This window comes from Nanorana parkeri, unplaced genomic scaffold, assembly GCF_000935625.1.
Source record: "Nanorana parkeri isolate BGI_ZX_2015 unplaced genomic scaffold, ASM93562v1 scaffold580, whole genome shotgun sequence".
NCBI lineage: Eukaryota > Metazoa > Chordata > Amphibia > Anura > Dicroglossidae > Nanorana > Nanorana parkeri.
The window spans coordinates 263,489-281,465 of NW_017306848.1; the positions used below are offsets into that span (position 1 = coordinate 263,489).

The following is a 17,977-nucleotide window of genomic DNA, read 5'->3' on the forward strand; positions in this document are numbered from 1 at the left end:
GGGGGGCGAAGATGGCAGAGACACCGACGGAGTAGGTGGGAGGCGTCGCCGGAGCTCCAGTCGGGCGGCGAAGAGGACAAGGAGGCCGTGCCGGGCGTCGAGGAGGCCGTGTTCCACAGAGGTCAGGCCGTGCAAGGTAAGAGGACTGTGCTGGCAGAGCCCAGCATAGATTCTGCACAGCCCACCAAAGAGTCTCAGGTGTGCTGTGCAATACCTTTTGGTTGGCTCTGCAGGATCTGTAGGGGGCTTTGCAGGATCTGTGGTGGGCTTTGCAGAATCCATAGGGGGCTCCGCTGCCTACAAAGCCCACCACAAACTCTGCAGAGCCTTCCTGAGATCCTGCAGGATCTGTGGGGGGCTTTGCCGGGTCTCAGGGGGCTTTGCAGGATCTGTGGTGGGCTCTGCAGAATCCATAGGGGCTCCGCTGCCTGCAAAGCCCACCACAAACCCTGCAGAGCCCACCTGAGACCACAGCCGGGTGGGTTATATTTAGTGTGGGGGGGCGCCGAGTTTTGTCTTGCGTAGGGCAATCCCCAACCAGAATACACCACTGATCAGGAGGCACCCATGGATTAGTCAATTCTGAAATGACTCCGTGCATTTAAGGCATGCCCTGGCACTACATCTTTGTTGGTAAATCCAAAGGAGATTGTACAATCAGATTGTAATATGCCTGGCTTAACTTTTTCCATCGTTTAAAGAGCAGAATATGTTCGTTTTAAAGTAAGCACTACTGAAATCAATAAATATAAGCATTAAACATATTGTAAAACATTTTCTCTTACAGCGGACCATTACCCATATCTTTAAAATAACAACAAACATATCTTTAGAAATGTTTAGTAATGACAATCTACAAACACATACTTCTAGATAATTGCCGGCTTTGTGTTCTTTGCATTCCTTATTTTTCTTTTCTTCCCCAGTCTCCTGATAGTGGCCATGTTTACTAAGGACAGATTACTAGATCTCCTTTTGCTTCCTGGATTTCTGGCACACATGACTAGACATGTGACTAGGACATGTGACCATGCACATCATCTCAGGGGAGGAAAATGCCTTTCCCTGAGATCTCATGAGATTACAGATGAGATTTCCCAGCAATGCTCTGCTGATGACAGGGCAATCCCAGTGTGTATTACTTTGCCAAACTGAAGTAATTTTGTCGAAGCAGGAAGTGATCACGGCATTTTACACCTGACATGTCTGTGTTATATTAGTCGTCATACATAGAGGGATGCATTGGTAGAGCTTGATTTTTGAGTGTAAAGGTCCGCTTTAACTTTATCATTTGGGCTTGCAGTACATAAATAATCGGCCAACTAATTGATTATGAAAATAATCGTTAGTTGCAGCCTTATTCCATGACACTCACTTTTCAAAGCATGCTAGGAATTTTAAGTTAAAAAAAAAAACAGTACTGCCTTCATGTTTGCCTTCATGCTTACTGCTTCTGTTAGCTAATTTTTTGGAGCTATACTTACCTATAATCATCCACAGACTCCATCGCCAGCATTGTCATCTTTGATGGCTCTTCTTCAGGGTTTGGGATCTTCGGCCATTGTGAGTGGCTGGTCCCAGATTACATAGCTTGTGCGCATGCATGGGAGTTCATTCACAGCACATGCTAAAATTATACACTGAGCACGGCATGCCCTGTGCACATTGTGAACAGGTAAGTCTTTTTAATTGCAATAAAAAGCCAGCCTGTTTGCTTTGGCCAGAGTCAGCCAAGCCAAACCCATATGTTTCGGTTCGGCAGAGCCGTAGTCACATCGCGGCCGGCTCCACCCAGTTGTTGTCGTTCAGTGACAGCCCAGTGTCCTCAAATGACCTGTGGTTGCTGGTCTGTCACTGAATGACAACAACTGGGCGTAGCAAGCTGTGACATCATGGCTGGCTCCGCCCAGTTGTTTTCATGTGACCGACCCATATGACAGGTGCCAGCCAAATCAAAACATATAGGTTTACCATTTGTTTACTTTTTGCCGTCAGCTGTCATACAGGTCATTTAGCTGCATGTGTTCGGCGGGTGCGGACAGGTCGGCAGGCTTTTTTTTCTTTATTTTGGCGAGTCGGAAACGCTGGATTACTTTGTTGGATCAACGCTCCAGGGCTTGTGGGGAAGAGGCCCTTGTCCTCATCGGCACGGGGACAAGGTGCTTTTCCAGGGGGGACCGAGGGCATGTGAGCCTAGTATGGCACAGGAAGGGGGGGGGCACTCGCTCGTTCCCCCCCCCCCCCCTTTCGTGCCCTGCCAGGCCTGTGCCCGGATCAAGGGTATGGTTAGGAATTTTAGGGGGGACCCCACGTTTCCCCCCCCCCCCCCATTTTTGGGGGTGGGGTTCCTCCTTAAAATTCCTACCAGACCTAAAGGTGGTATGACTTTGGGGTGGGAACCCTATGGCATTTGGCTATTCACTCACTGCTGTTCAGCCCCTATAAGAATAGTGCGAATGGCAGCGAGTGAACTGCCGGAGATTTAAGCAATAAAGTTTGTTTTATATAATGGCATCTTGTGTAAGTGGGTACTGTAAAAGTCTGACATTTTTTTGATAGTGGATTTTAGTTGCTTTTGTGGATGTGGAACAACTTAGTGTTCCCTAACTGGTACATACATTTTATGTAGTTTATAACTTCACAAATACTTAAACTCATAATTTGTTCTTGCTTAAAATATGCTGTATTTTGCCCTTCAAATGGTTGACAGCATAATACTAAAATGTACCAAAATGTTGTTAGTCAACAGGATACCAAACATGTGCATGAAGTTTAAACATATTTTCCAAGTTACCATGGTAATTTTCTTTTTAGAGGTACTTACACTGTATGGCATAGGCTCCAAGCTGAGCAGCAATGTTAAACGGACAGGGTAGACGACCCTGCAAAACATCTTGCTTAACCTGCAGAAAGAACTGGTACCTAGAAGAAAAAAAAGTGCCCTCTTTAACATATACAATTAAGGTATTTAATATGACCAAAAGTAAATAAAGAGATCATTAATGTATATAAGTGCAAAGATAAATTCCACAGTTGAATTTTGGAAATATTTGTAATAAATAGAAACCTCTAAAATAATCAGAACATTTAAAAATGATAGCAAATGTAAAATAAACAGGTATGAACGTGTTTATATGACTCTAGTATATAAACTATTTAAAATAACTTTCACCATTATTACCCACCTGAATAATACCCCCACATCTGAATACAGTACATTAGGTACATCCCAATAGCTACGGTTACTTACTTCCCTGTTCATTTTGGCTACAAGGTTCCTTTTACTTAACGAATCAATGTATCATTGGCTTTAACTAATATAGCTTGGTAACAATCTTGTTTACAACCCGTTTTGCAGATGTTCATTTAACCTTGCTTCAGACATTCATGTAATCATTAATATAAATCCTTCACTGGTTTCAAATTGTGAAATAATGCTTTCTACCACCCATCGCAATTGAACAGTAGAAGAAAATAGTAGAAGTCCTTGAATCAATGAACAACTTTTCACTTGCTTGTACATGATGTTATTTCTTTGTTAATCCCCAATCTGTATTAGTGATAATATTTTTAATGTTACTGTTAACTTTTGAAAAATGTTAAAAAAATATTGAAGCAGAAAATAACTTTTACATGGCCCATTTTTATAGCTATTGGTATCAAAGATATTTGCAGAGTACAATCTACAGTCACCTCGCCTCCTCCAGGTGAATGTAACCAGTTTATTCTTGTGTTGAAATTCCTTGATCAAAGTATCAAATGTACATTAAAGGAGAACTATGAGGTGAGTGCTTTTCACTCACCTCATAGTTCTAGCCGACCTGTGACAATAAGACTGTCACAGGTCGGCTCAGTAGATCGGGAGGTGAGCGAACACATACAGGCGTTCGCTCACCTCTCGATCCTGTCACGGCTCTCTGCCATGACAGGGGAGGGGCTGGATTCCCCCCTCCAATCCGTCAGCGCTAACTGGGGGAACGGACGGGGGAGGGGCGGGTACAGCTGGCTCTGCCTCTAGATAGGCAGAGCCAGCTGTCAGTCACGCAGCTGGGCTGATCCCGGCACAATTGTCGGGATCAGCTTCAGCGTCTCAGTATACCGCGAGCTACGGCTCGCAGTATACTGAGCCTAGGGTGACGGGAGGACGCTAGTTTGTGAAAAGCCTTAACCCCATAGTTCTCCTTTAAAACCAATAAACTATGCACTAAAGCACGATACTATTTAATTTTGCAAGTATTAAATTATTATTAAGCAGAATGAGTTTAATGAGACAACATCATAAAACCCAATCAGCCTTTGATTTACAAACATGAGAACAACATGCATCTAGGCATATCTAATGCACATCTGTCACTCTCTGGCCACTCAACCTTTCCTGTTACCTATGGGAAATATAAGCAAATAAAAAATTCTAGATTTTCTAATTGCACAGTATCTAACCTTTAGAGATAAAGCAAAAAATGAAAAAAATATGTTTTTAAATATCATTATGCTGTATACATATACGTTACCTGGTTATCTCTTCCTTTAGTTTACCTGGATCTTCTGCATAGAACTTAACACCAAAATACAGAGTATATGGAGGGCCAGCTGAAAGTAAATACAGCAATAAAATACAATGATTATTCTTAGGTCATATAGCAAAGCACTGTAAAGCTAGGGAATTTTTTTTATAAAAGGTCCTATGTGAAACATATACAGAAAAGCATTACACAGTCTAGTCAAATTTCAATAGGAAAGATGATGGCCAAGAGAGAAGATGGAAACTCCCAGGTATGAAGGCCAAAAGAAACACACTTCACCTAAAACAGTCAATGCTAGTTAACTAAGCATTGCAGCTCAATACAATACAGAAATATATTAGTCGAACACATTACATACTACATAAAACATGTCTCTGTCTCTAAATAAGCTGTCTCCAGCTGCACATGGTCTTTCCAACACCCCCCTTCCCTTATATTGATTGCTGGCTAAAGCCAACTACAACCTTTAGATGGTGGCTAGTTCTGCTTGCACAATCATGCTGCCAAGATACTGTTTGTATCAGGAGTCATAGTACATACATGTTGGACACTTTTAAGGCACCACAACACTAACGCTGTAGTGGAACTGACATGTAAGTGTCTTGATGTAGAATGGTGTATAATCAATAGTGTATTGATTCACTGCAATCCAATTTTTTAATCTCCAGTTTTAATTTTCCAGTAAAGACTTGAATCTTTATGGTTCCTTTGAGACACTAGATAAACATGAAATACTATCTTCAGATGAGCTCATTTATCAAAGTGTCTGAGGAAAGAGCTGTTTCAGACAACCACTGTTGCCAGATTAGCGCCTCTCTTTCCAACATGGAAAAACTAATGTGGGTCTTATTGGTAGCTACTGGAAAACACAATGGGTTTCATTTATAAAACTTCCTTCTGTCTATACCGTTCACATGGCACTAGTGCCCCTGAATGGCAATGACGAGTTCTGCAATTTTGTATACTCTTCAGCACCATCTAGGGACATGAGTTTTATAAAAGAAGTCCAGAATGTCAGAAACTTTTCATTTTAAAAGGTCAATGCACCAAAGGCTGATATTTTAGTTATGGTTAAACACTTACAATTCCCTTTGACACAACATCTCCTACAGTCCCATGACTCCTGAAACAGCAGTAGGAGCATCAATCCTTCTGTATTACACTCTATAAAGATGTACAAAGCTAGTGATTACTTCAACCACCTACCATTTACCCCAAAAACAGTACTTGTACTCATAAGTGGTATACTTAAAGTAGAACTATGGCCTCACATTAAAAAATGTGTGCTGCAGCACTTAATTATAGGTGTATCTGCACTTATAGTTTTAGTCCCGCCTGCTAAACCCACAAATACCTGTTGAGCCTGCTAGTGATGTCTAACTAATGCAGCTTGCTGTGATGGTGTGGCAATGATGCTGCACTGCTCCTGAAATCATATAGTTACCACTCTCATGTAGGCTGTGTCTGCTGGCACTACAGCGGGAGGAAAAAATGTTGCAGGGCGTGTGGCTATAACAATTGTTACTGCTTATTCACAAGCCTACATAAAGCAGCTGAAGATTTCATTGCCCTAAAATCTGCCTCCCGTGATAAATGCTTTCTTTTACATATCAAAAAAGTCTTGTTTACATGCCGGGAATCCGGGCTGCTCGATTGAAAGCACTGCAGGTCTTATAGACCCCAGCTCTACTGTGGTGAGTCCTTTCCTTGAGGCCATTCACAAAACTCACAGCCTCAGGCTTCATTTCATGACTAGCCGGGAGGAGACACGACCATAGCACTATGATACCAGCATCACTTACATTTGAGCGGACTATAAGTACAGTACAGTAAGTACAGCTCTTGGTTTACTATAAGTAAACCAAGAGCTGTACTTACCCAGACATGCAAACAATACTTTTTTTTGGTATGTAGATTAAAGCCTTCATCACAGGAGGTAGCAACCAAGTCTTCAACTGCTTTAACACCTATATGCTTTTTGTGTGGAGTTGGCCTTTAAATTGCAGCATATTGTACCTTATATCACCCTGCTGCATAAAGGGACTGGGAGAGGGAGGAACAACACTAGGTGTCAATTAGGCTCTGATGTACTGAAAGTACTGTATGGTGGCAGGCAATGTTACTTAAGGAGAGGACAGTGAGAGCAAGTAATTACTAATAATAGCCAATACACAATGGAACCTGATTGTGCAATCTCTGCATACTCTCCTTGAAGCCCAATTGAACCCTCTTAATTTATTACCGTAATACAGCAATAATGATGTCTCCTTTTTACTTTTTTTTTATCAGTTTAGTTTTGAAGTAGGGTTTAAAAAAACTCTGTGCTGGCAGCACTAGGAGCGTTAGACTGCAGCTTTCACACATAAGCAGCTGCCCAACTCTCTGACATGCCCGCACTGAATATTGCCTTTATAAACAGTGTACATTCAACCAAAATAGAAAACATATTAAGGACATTTGTTTTAGCTGTTATTCGAACAGAATGAATATTCACACAGATTCGCAGGGTGAATGGCTCTGAAAATTGTTTATTTGTTTGTTTGACAATATCAATATCTGGCACTTAATAAATATTACATGACTGAACAAGTAAGCAAAACAAGAATCAAGTTTCCAATAAAATATAGGGACATTTTTTAAAACAGTTAAATCCAATTTCATAGCTGGATCTGACCACATTCTTTAGGACTCTTGCCCCATGGATCAGATATTTGTGACAGAGGGTCCAGGGGGCAAATGCTGTTGTATGCAAATGAGTGTCCACAGCTAAAAAAGTGCAGTGAATATCAACTTTGAAGCTTCAAGACAAAATTATTGATAAAAATCAGTTTATGAAAACAGTATAGGGTCTGTTTATAAAAAAAAATGCATAGCTTATTAGTCCAGCGAAACTGCATTGACATTATATGTAAGTTAACCGGCTGCTGTGAGAAGGGGGCAAGAACAAATGTTCGTAGTGCATTTTCTCTTCTGGTCAACTATTCAATAGGTTCACATAGGTAAAGAACAGAGTGAATCAGGAAAATACTACTTTATGGCCACCAGATGGGGCTAGGAATCATAAAAAATACATGTTACGTGTTACATGTAACAAGATTCAGTGTTACAATTCAAGAGAACGCTGGAGAGAATGAGCATAGCAGTGTAACCACTGCTATCGCTCTAGTAGCAATGGTTACATTTATATGCTCATTCTCTCCAGCTGCCTCTAGAATTGTAACATTGAATCTCATTACAAACAAGTGTTTATTTCCTATGACCATCAGCTCCATCTAGTGGCCATAATGTGGTATTTCCCCTTCAGTTCTTTATCATTTAACCTATCAAAGAACATTTAATCGGAAAAGAAAATACAATATGAACATTTGTTTTTTTCCCGCTTTCACACAATAATACCTAGTTAACTCATACAGAATGAATGTACCTGTAGAATGAATGTACCTGCAGTTTTACTGGATGAGTAAACTATGCAAATGTTTTTATAAATAGACCCTTATATGTTTAAAGCGAAACACCAGAAAGAGTGTTTCAACCTAAAATGTTCCCTTAACAAAAGCTTCTTAGAGTTTTAAAGAAACACCAACCCTTTCTGTGTGAAAATATTTACAGTCTTTTGGGGTCTCCATCGTGCCAACAAAAGAATGCAAATATATTTATACTCATGTGAAAAAGGGAGTACACTCCATGGAAATTGTTGTTTTTTCAACATATCTGAAAAGGCGATCATTGGATCGTATGCCTACAAATACAAGTGATATGCATGAATACAAACCCAATGGAAAATTGCCTTTTAAATCATTTATTCAACAAAAATATCAATAGATGTAATGATGTACTGGAAGAAAAAAAGTAAGTACAAGCTTGGGCTCAAAAGTTGTTATTAACCCTTTAGCAGAATTGACTTTTTGTAAACTTCCAACCAGTCTCTGACATTGACTCGGTGACATTTTTGACCACTGCTCCATGAAAAATTCCTTCAGCTAGAAGATGCCTGAGGGTTTCCTTGCATGAACTGCCCATTTAACCCCTTCTCCAACATTCCACTGGGATTCAAATCAGGGTTTTGACTGGGTCGGTCTTAGCCCTTAGACCCCTTTCACATGGCCCATTGCTAGTCTATGGGCAGCCGGTTCCAAATGGATGGGCATTTGTTTACACCCGCTTACACGCGAATCCGGCCAGGTCCAAAAAAACAGATCAGAGTTACATTTTGCTGGACCTGATTCTGCCAGATCGGGGTTAACAAAAGTTGTGCAACCGTACAGTAGAAACGGTCGCACGCCTTCCATAAATGAATAAATGATACATGTGTTCAAGTATACTGTACACCTTTATCTGAAGACACTGTTAGAATAAAGATCTAATGTTTGCCTATTCACATACAGTATGTTGAACTAGAAAATAATTTTCATGGTGTGTACTCACTTTCTCATGTGGCTGTACAGCTTTGTCATGCAAATGTTCAGTACTGTATATTTGGAGTTTTGTGAAAAAGTTGGGACCGGTAATTGTAAACACTTGCTGCATTATGTTCCTGAGACCTGGATTTCCCACTGAAGAATAGGAAATCCAGATGTTGGGCAACTGGTGGCAAATGCAACTCATCTAGGCAATTGTAACAGATGTTTTAGACATGCTGTGATACATATAGTACAACACCCATGGCTGGTTGATATTTCATTAAATTTACTGCATCTGTCAAGGTCTGATGTCTCCATGCACAATTCAGAGGTTTGCTTTAGTTTTGCTTGCTTACGTCTGGCAAATTCAGCCATAAGTTTTTATGGTCACTTCTGATAAAAAATTCCAAATTTATATTATTATGCAAGGGTTAACTGCTCGTTTTGGTCTAGGGAGGAAAATAACAAAGTTATACACACCCAATCCTCCGAGCCAGCTTGCTCCAAGACCAGTCCTTCCAGCCTCGCTCCCCATCCGCTCCAGCGGTCTAAGGCCCCTGGATCATCACATTCTATACACAGTGAATAGGACATGAGGATGCCCATAGACATTCCATTGCTGCAGCTGAGAAGGAGAGGAGCTGGAGGGAACGCTGTCACATCCAGCTGGCCAGGTCAGAGGATTGGGTGAGTATAACTTTATTTCCCCCCCCAGACCAACACGAGCAGTTAATCCTTGCAGTACGGGGGTAGCCACACTGCGAAGGTTAATAAAAATTTGGCCCGGAGTTCTCATATAAAGATCTACTCACCTTAAGCTTAAATTGAACAATGGGGTCTCCTATAGTACACATCACAGGAGATAATGAGAGTTTCAAAACATACAAGAGTCAGGGGTAATGTACTTACTGCTAATCAGGTCTTTGTGTTCAGCGATTGTCTTTGCAGGGTCCAGCCAGTACTGTATAGAAACAAAACACAAACACGTTTTACCCAATGACACAATACATTTAATAACCCATACTTACTGTAAACTGTCATCTCTAATTAGAAAATAAACAATGCATTTAACATGATCATAGATATACTTTAATATATTCCTAGCAGGACACACCTGTGGTTCTAATCTAAGTCACTCGGAGGGTTGGACTTGTTATCACTAAAAACATGGAATCTCTCATTTAGAATGACAGAACATGAGTGATCTACTTCTTTATCACTGAGGCTGCTGAACTGCAAAAGACACATTGAGTCTTCTCATACAGAGTGAAAGGATCTCTGCATTCTGGAGAAAGGAGGAATCCTTCAATGAATGCAGAATTTCGCAACATGTTGCAAAACAAACTAGAGCCTTCTTAAAGTGATAGTAACATCAAAAGATTTTAAAGCTATTTCAAATGCTGAGTACTATGCTATTTCACTTGCAATCAATGCTGCACCTTGATGTTTCAAAGTTTTAGTTTCTGATTTTAGTTTTAGTTGCTCTCTTGAGCACTGGCTCCGATAGCCTGTTTTAGGGCGGTTCCATTCCCTTGCAGGGTCCTATGGAGTCATCCTTGTGGGTGCTGGTAAGCTGCATGTCACCACAAACACACAGGCTAGCAATACACTAACCTGCTTTCCACTTGTCCTTCCTTTTACATGCTAGTAGATGGAAACTGCTCAGACCCTTGTGATCTTGTACTGGATAGGAAGTTCAGGAAAGTCGAGCTGAGAGATTTTGAACAGTCTCCACTTACAGCCATTACAGTCAAACATATATATATATATATCTGTATATTTGTTCAATCTGGATACATTATTGAAACAAAGTTGGAAAGTGTAATTCTACTTTAAAACAGAATGCATTTGTCTCACTTACATCACATATTAAAACAATGAGAGGTTAATAGGTCGTGTTAAAATAGTGAATGAAGCCATGCAAATCATTTCTTTCTAGTATTATAGAGCCTTTTATTTCAAACTGCATATAGCTGTTTGAGGCTGGTTGGCCATTGTTGGTGCAGTGCATGGTGGCCTGGTGACCAATGCCATGAAGAAAGAAAGTGGAAATTCTTCAACTCCTTTAGGGCTTGTTCACACCATGTCCGGACCAGATCTGGGTGCGTTTCTGCAAATGCGGTGCAGTGTAGTTTGTTACGCGTTCCAGTGCATTTTTGTATATTTTTTTAGCTTAAAATGGGCTTTCAGGTGCATTGCAGTGCATGTGGATGTGTTTTTTATGTGTTTACATGCATTTTGGTGCGTTCCAGGCCAGGAAAATAGTGCATGCAGCATTTTTTCTCCCCGCACCAGAACCGACTGTACTGGTGTGAACAGACCCCAGATATACCATAGGAATACATTGCGATGCATTTCAGGTGCGGGCAAAAAATGTTCTGGTCTGTCACTAGACAGACAAGAGGCAAGAGGTGAGGAGAAGTTTTACAATGGCGACACTTTGACCTAATACTAATAGGGTTTTAATCTTTCCCAACTCTATCCAAAACTGAACAAAACATTTTTTGGATGCACATACACTTTAAGGTATTCTTAGGACATGTGTCTGCAGGCACATCATTGTTATCTGATCAGTTACAGTTGTCTCTCCCTCTCCTTGTCTGCTAATACTGTATAGTATATATCCCAGCAGCTTGATACTTTATGAATACTCTAGATCAGGGTAACACAGACAGTAGTCTTGTTTACTAAACAATGTAAAGAGAAAAGAACACATTTAGTGGCACATTTAGTGGCACATTTAGTGGCACATTTAGTTAGCAGCACAGTGGTGTAGAGGTTAGCACTTCTGCCTTGCAGCACTGGGGGTTGCTGGTTCTAATCCCAGCCAGGGTCACTATTTGCATGTTCTCCCTGTACTTGCTCTGGTTTCCTCCCACACTCCAAAGGCATGCTGGTAGGTTAATTGGCTCCTCTCTAAGCTGGCCCTCTTTTTATGCATGTGAGATAGGGACCTTAGACTGTAAGCTCCTTGAGGGTAGGTAAAGTGCTGCGTAAATTGTCGGTGCTATATAAATACCTGTAATAATAAATACAAATTTAGTAACCAACATTAACCAGAAAAATCAGACAAGCACAAGGTGGAAAAGGATTGGTTCTCATGGCCACTGCGCTTTGCAGCTGACTAGATCTAAAAAGTCAGTAGCTGAGTCAATGCTTTATTATCAATCATAACAAAAAATGTCAGCTCTGTGTGGAGTTGCCCTTTAATTTAGGAAGATTAATATATGATAATGTCATGTAATTTGGAATTAATTTTTTTTATTATCCTTTGCTTTTAAACACAATATGAATATACTGGAAGTGTTTAACAACCAATTTGAAGAGATTATCGGGAGGAAAATGTAATTAGCAGATAAAAAGCTAATTATGGCAAGAAGATTGGAATTCATTTCTCCCTGGTTATGTTGGTGGAAGGTGAATTTAACTCTTAGTAACCAATACCTTACTCAGCAAGAGATGGGTATACACTTAAAGATTTTTTTCGTTAAGCTTTTGTGCTGAAGCAAAAAAAACTGATCACCTTCCTCCATCCACGTTGTTGAGGAATCTCCAACTGTGGCTATTGTATTTTGACCATCGGCCTCGTATGCTTTAAAGATTGTTTAACAATGCCTGCATCTCACTGGATGATAGCAATGCCAACCAACAATTTTCCACCCGGCTCCTTCAAATTTTTACAAAAGAGTAGGGAATTGGGGCTTTTTAGTCACCAAAGTGACACACCCAATACATTGCAAGTTAATTCATATATAAAAATAGTATTTCATAAGCATATTCATTGATGGTATTGATACCCACAATTTCTTTATTGTGTAGACATTTCTATGTCTAACTCGCAAGCCAGATTTGTAGAAATTATCCAATCATGTTTTGTGTGAACTAACATGCTTGAATCATGAATATATAAAGTGGTATGTGGAGGTAATCTGCTTTTTAGGATTTAGCATCCTTATTTTAACTTGATGGCCTTTTTAATGCTTTGTTATCCAATAAAATATATTTTTTATATATGAAATGCCTTGCAATTTATTGGGTGTGTCACTTTGGTGACTAAAAAGCCCCCAATCCCCTACTCGTTTTCTTTTGACCCATTTAGGGGTGTGGCACCATCTACTCAGGAGCTGCTCACGACACATTATTTCCTTCAAATTTTTACCATTGAAGGATGTCAGACGGGGGCCAGCAGACAGGGCCAACCACTGAGCGAATTTGACAGATTCAGCATGGACAATCGGAAATTTGCTTAGTGTATAGCCGGCTTTATACAGTGCACCATAATGGAATGCAGCAGTGTAGAGTGATGTGTAAGAGGAAGACCTGTATATCTGCTCATCTCCCATCACATAACACTTAACACTGCATGACAAGGCACAAGCCTTCAGCCAGCACAGAAACATATCACAAAGAGTGAGGAGATCCATTACAGAACAGAGCACAAACTCAACACCAAGTCTCATTCATCAGCATGTTATCAAAATGTGTTCTCATAAAGACTCGTGATGATTGGTAGAATCAACCTAGACAGATGGGATAAGTTATCCAGTCATCCTTATTGGATGTGGTTTACATGAACAGTCCCCTGATAATGCAGCATGACAAAGTACTATAGTGTTCCTTGATTTAGTATTCTGGTTCAGTCAAGCGAACACAAAAACACACTTATGAGCCATTTAAATGGTCAGAAAAAAAATGTAAAACAACCCCACACAACAAACAGTGGTGTCTGTTCAGCTACAAAGTCTTCTGGGAAGAAATCTCAGAAAAGGCTGCCTAGCTTAGAACAGTTATCATTATTCACCTTCTACTTTTAAATGTTTGTTCAATGTAATGTAGTCGCTTTGTATTATACACACCACAGTAATGTAACACTATCATATGTAAACATCTTGAAATAAAATGATATGAAAATGAAGTAAAGCCCTGCTTTGCCCATGAAGGTGAACACAGCAGCATGAGCAAAGCATGGGCTTACTTTAGAGAGACAGTCGCAGATAACCTGCTCCTCAGGCATGTATACTAACCCAGTCACACTCTCTTGCTGACTCCCCAGTGCAGCATTTCAGCTTATCTAAGCTCCAGTGTTGGCTAGTGTTGGAGCTCAGACAGGGGGGTGACATCATGGCCCCCCATGTGACTATGTTTTGGGCCTGGTGATTGGTCACATGGGGGATCTCATACCTGGAATCCCCGCTCCACAAGGTTGAGCATCTGGCGATCTGGGGAGGAAGAGTTGGATCATGGCATTGTAAATGTCATGAATGGTAGTATAGAGGGTACAAAGACAAGAGAGGCCAAGAGGCCAGACAGTGTATAAGGTATCGCCATCAGTTGGGTGTCTTCAGAAATTCACAAGCACACTGGCAAGTTATAGCGAGAACCAAATGTTTCCCAATCTGGGCACAGGAAACAACTGAAACTGAAATAAGCTACGCACATTAACATGAGACCATTGTAGATGCCACCATCTGCAGTTTGTCAGGTGTCTAGCCTGCTAGGAACGCACATATCTCTGTTATTGGCAATGACATGTGTCCCTGGTTGTGGCAGAGAGAAAGGCTGCCACACACTTACACTAATCTGTATGCAATCAGATTGGCGGGTTCATTCTCTGTCAGTTACTACTGCAATTACAGGAAACACGAGGGTACAGCAACACAAGCAATCTCAAACTGATTAGAAACAAACTTACAACAGAGCTTACCAGCACTGCTAATACAATACAAGTCTCTCTAGAACTTATGAATTATTTTCTTAGTACACAGAAGACCAACCTATTAATTTTATATTTAATATTCCAAAGACGAGAAACAGTGCAGAAATATGTACAGTAACAATTACAAAAGACAAGAAAGAAAATGACATACAGAAATTTTAGCTACTTGCTATAAAATAAAGATGGGGAAAAAAAAGAAATAAACTTTACTAATTTGGCAAAATCATCTTATCCTGTTGGTGGGAGCACACCAGGGAAATCTAGTAACTGCCTTGTTCAGAGCAATCTCCAGATAAATTAAACTGTTCATGCTACTTCATTTTATAGGGAATTGTGGAACGGACTCTTCCACCTTGGTCAATCACCTTTGGAGGTGGTACCTTGCCTGCTGTTAGGAATGTTCTTGTCTTTGAGGCAGCCGTAGGTTATATGGATCAGCCAGTTCTGATGGCTGGGTTTGGGTTAGGATTTCCAATACCAGTGCATTATCCTTGTTGTGGCCAAACTCCAAACACGACATCACTCCCATGGGCAGGGTCCATATAACTATTTTGGTGGTCCCTATGTGGCTTTATAGGGCCAGGACATGCCAATTAGTGTCTGTATGTAGCATATAGCTCATCTCCCCACAATTGTAAATCAGTCTGACACTAGGGTGTCAAGCTGTAATCAGCTGCCGCCCTCCCTCTCACCCATTGTAACATGATCAGTAAACACCAGCTCTGCCTTTACACACTATACACTGTCCGGGGGGAGGAAGAGGGGAAGATACACACATTTCTTGCACAGCACAGATGCAGAAATTTCCATGCGGATATGAAGAGGAAAGTTAACAAACAATGTAGGTTACAGTGTAAGTTTCTGTGTTCATATACATCATCTGCATATGCCTGTTTCGTGTAGGTTTGGTGTACATTACTGGCATGTGTTTTTTAAAAATACCTCTGCAAAGGTGGAAATGGGCTTTAAGGGTCCATTCATACTTATGTGTCATAGTCTGTTTCTCATTTGTGTTTCTGGTGTGCTTTTTTGTTCAGGTGTAAAGTAGAAGAAAGAGCTTTTCATATTAAAACCACATGATACATGCATTTAACGATTCAACGGCTTTGCTAGTTGCACTAAAAAAAGAAGCCAGACTTTTTATTTGCTCAAGTTCTCTTTTGGGTCAAAGGCGTACATTTACTAATGCACTCCTGTGACCAAAATTCAGCATCTAGTGGGCTAATGCCTGCTATCTGCTGACAGCAGAGAGCCGGCTGTGCCCGCCCCCTCCACTGTCTGTCCCTCTGATGAGCGCTGGAGGAACAGAGAGGGGAGGGGGTATATCTTGTGGGGAGCTCTCTGCAGGAAGAAGACTGTGAGCTGAGTGATCAGCGGTTTGTGATTGTTCAGCTCTCGATCTATAGAGCTGGCATGTGACAGCTGCAGTATCACACGCCAGCTCTAAGTATTGGGAAGAGTACATTTTACTCCTCCTTTAAATCACAAAAATGCAGTATAGGAGCTTCATTTCCAGAGGAAACTCCCATACGGTTTGCTACAGAAAAGCTCAGAAGTAAAAGCAGTCAGATTTAAGTTATTTTATTCATTTATGTGTGAATGAAAGCAGAAATCTGATTGTTTACTTTAGACAGTATGTTTCAGACACTGATAAATGAGGAACATGACATGAGTTGTGTATCACAGTACATTCCAGTGTGTAAGGTTACATTAAAGCCACAAGACAAAGTAGTACGTCCTCAGTCAGACAATTAAGTGAGGTGTCAAACACAACACGGTGTATCAGCACTTCATGTGCTGTCCTCATAGCCGATGAAAGGCATGAAAAGACAAGACTGTTGCTGAAAGCAGCAGCTAGATAGGTAGTACAAGATAGTGTTCACTTTCTCTGTCTGTACATTGTTTTCTTTCTGTCACCAGTGATTTGAACTGTCCAATCATCTCTTCAATCACTGCAATACTTTAACCGAGCGGTGCTGTGACAGGTATTCAGGATATAAATCTATTTCTATACAGTTATATACATTGACCCTCATACACAATGCTGGGTTTACCGTTAGGCACAGTAAGCCTGAGAGTATAGGCAGCAGAGGAGCGCATTTCCCTATATATAGTTGTTTTTTAAAACAATTCGAAGCCAATTTAGGGAAAGTAAGCATGCTTAAAGCTGGCAATATAACTTATAGTGACATTAAACTAAAAAATTCCCTCTGCCCCCAATGGTGCTTTAAGGACTTATCTTAAAGGAGAACTATGGGGTCAGTGCTTTTCCCCATAGTTCTCCCCAGGGTAACGGGAGGACATAAACTAGCGTCCTCCCGTCACCCAAAGCTCAGTATACCGCGAGCTACAGCTCGCAGTATACAGAGACTGCCACAGCCGGGGAGGAACCCCACTTTACTGTCGGGATCCACCCAGCTTCGTGAATGACAGCTGGCTCTGCCTATCTAGAGGCAGAGCCAGCTGTCATTCACGAAGCTGGGTGGATCCCGACAGTAAAGTGGGGTTCCTCCCCGGCTGTGGCAGTCTCTGTATACTGCGAGCTGTAGCTCGCGGTATACTGAGCTTTGGGTGACGGGAGGACGCTAGTTTATGTCCTCCCGTTACCCTGGGGAGAACTATGGGGAAAAGCACTGACCCCATAGTTCTCCTTTAAATGATGCCTCTTGATCGGATCATCTTCTTTCCAGTAGTTTTCAGGAATCCTTCCAGCACTGATGCCGGTTTCTGATCCAGCGCTGACTGCAGCGTCTTCTGTATCCCACGGAGTCTGTGCGGGTGCACGCTGCTGCATTGACTTATCTTGGGTCTCTCCTCTTCTCCCGGCCAAAAATCTGAACTGCGCATGCGTCCGCCTCATGATCCTTTGCGGCTGCCCTAGAATCTTCAGCTCTTCAGACGGGAGCGTGCGGCGGAAATACAGGTAAGTTTGAACCTATTTGGTTCTTTTTATTTATGTTTTTGCATATATCTACTGCTTGCTAGCAGTAGATATATGCAAAAATGTGAAAGGGTTTAACCACCTCCGGGCCGGCCGTAGTAAAAAAACGGCCAACCGCAGCGCTGAATACTGAAAAATGGCCTGGCCAGGAAGGGGGTCTAAACACCTGGTCTTGAAGTGGTTAATGATCCTTTAAGATTTTTCTCATGCAGGAAAAAAATCACTTGATTCCCTCATCCATGCTAAAGAGCCGACACTCATGGCACCCGAGCAGTGACTGCATCTGATTGGCTGCATTCACTGTTCAGTTGACAATTTTCCACCTGGCGACTTTGGCATAAGAGTATTTTTAAAAAAAAAAAATTTGAATTTGACGAATTGTTGGGGATCAGGATGA

The 17,977-nt window shown here is 41.2% G+C and overlaps 1 protein-coding gene across 1 annotated transcript in view; it reads right to left on the bottom strand.

The window, feature by feature from the left end:
• The window catches only part of EPB41L4A (erythrocyte membrane protein band 4.1 like 4A), a 246,462-nt gene that overhangs the window by 142,775 nt on the left and 85,710 nt on the right, over positions 1-17,977 (bottom strand). Inside the window, exons 4-6 of the mRNA XM_018562488.1 lie at positions 9,833-9,884; positions 4,512-4,590; positions 2,825-2,922 (exon numbers count right to left, since the gene is read on the bottom strand). Of these exons, the coding sequence (XP_018417990.1) occupies positions 2,825-2,922; positions 4,512-4,590; positions 9,833-9,884 (229 nt within the window). The remainder of the gene's footprint in view (positions 1-2,824; positions 2,923-4,511; positions 4,591-9,832; positions 9,885-17,977) is intronic.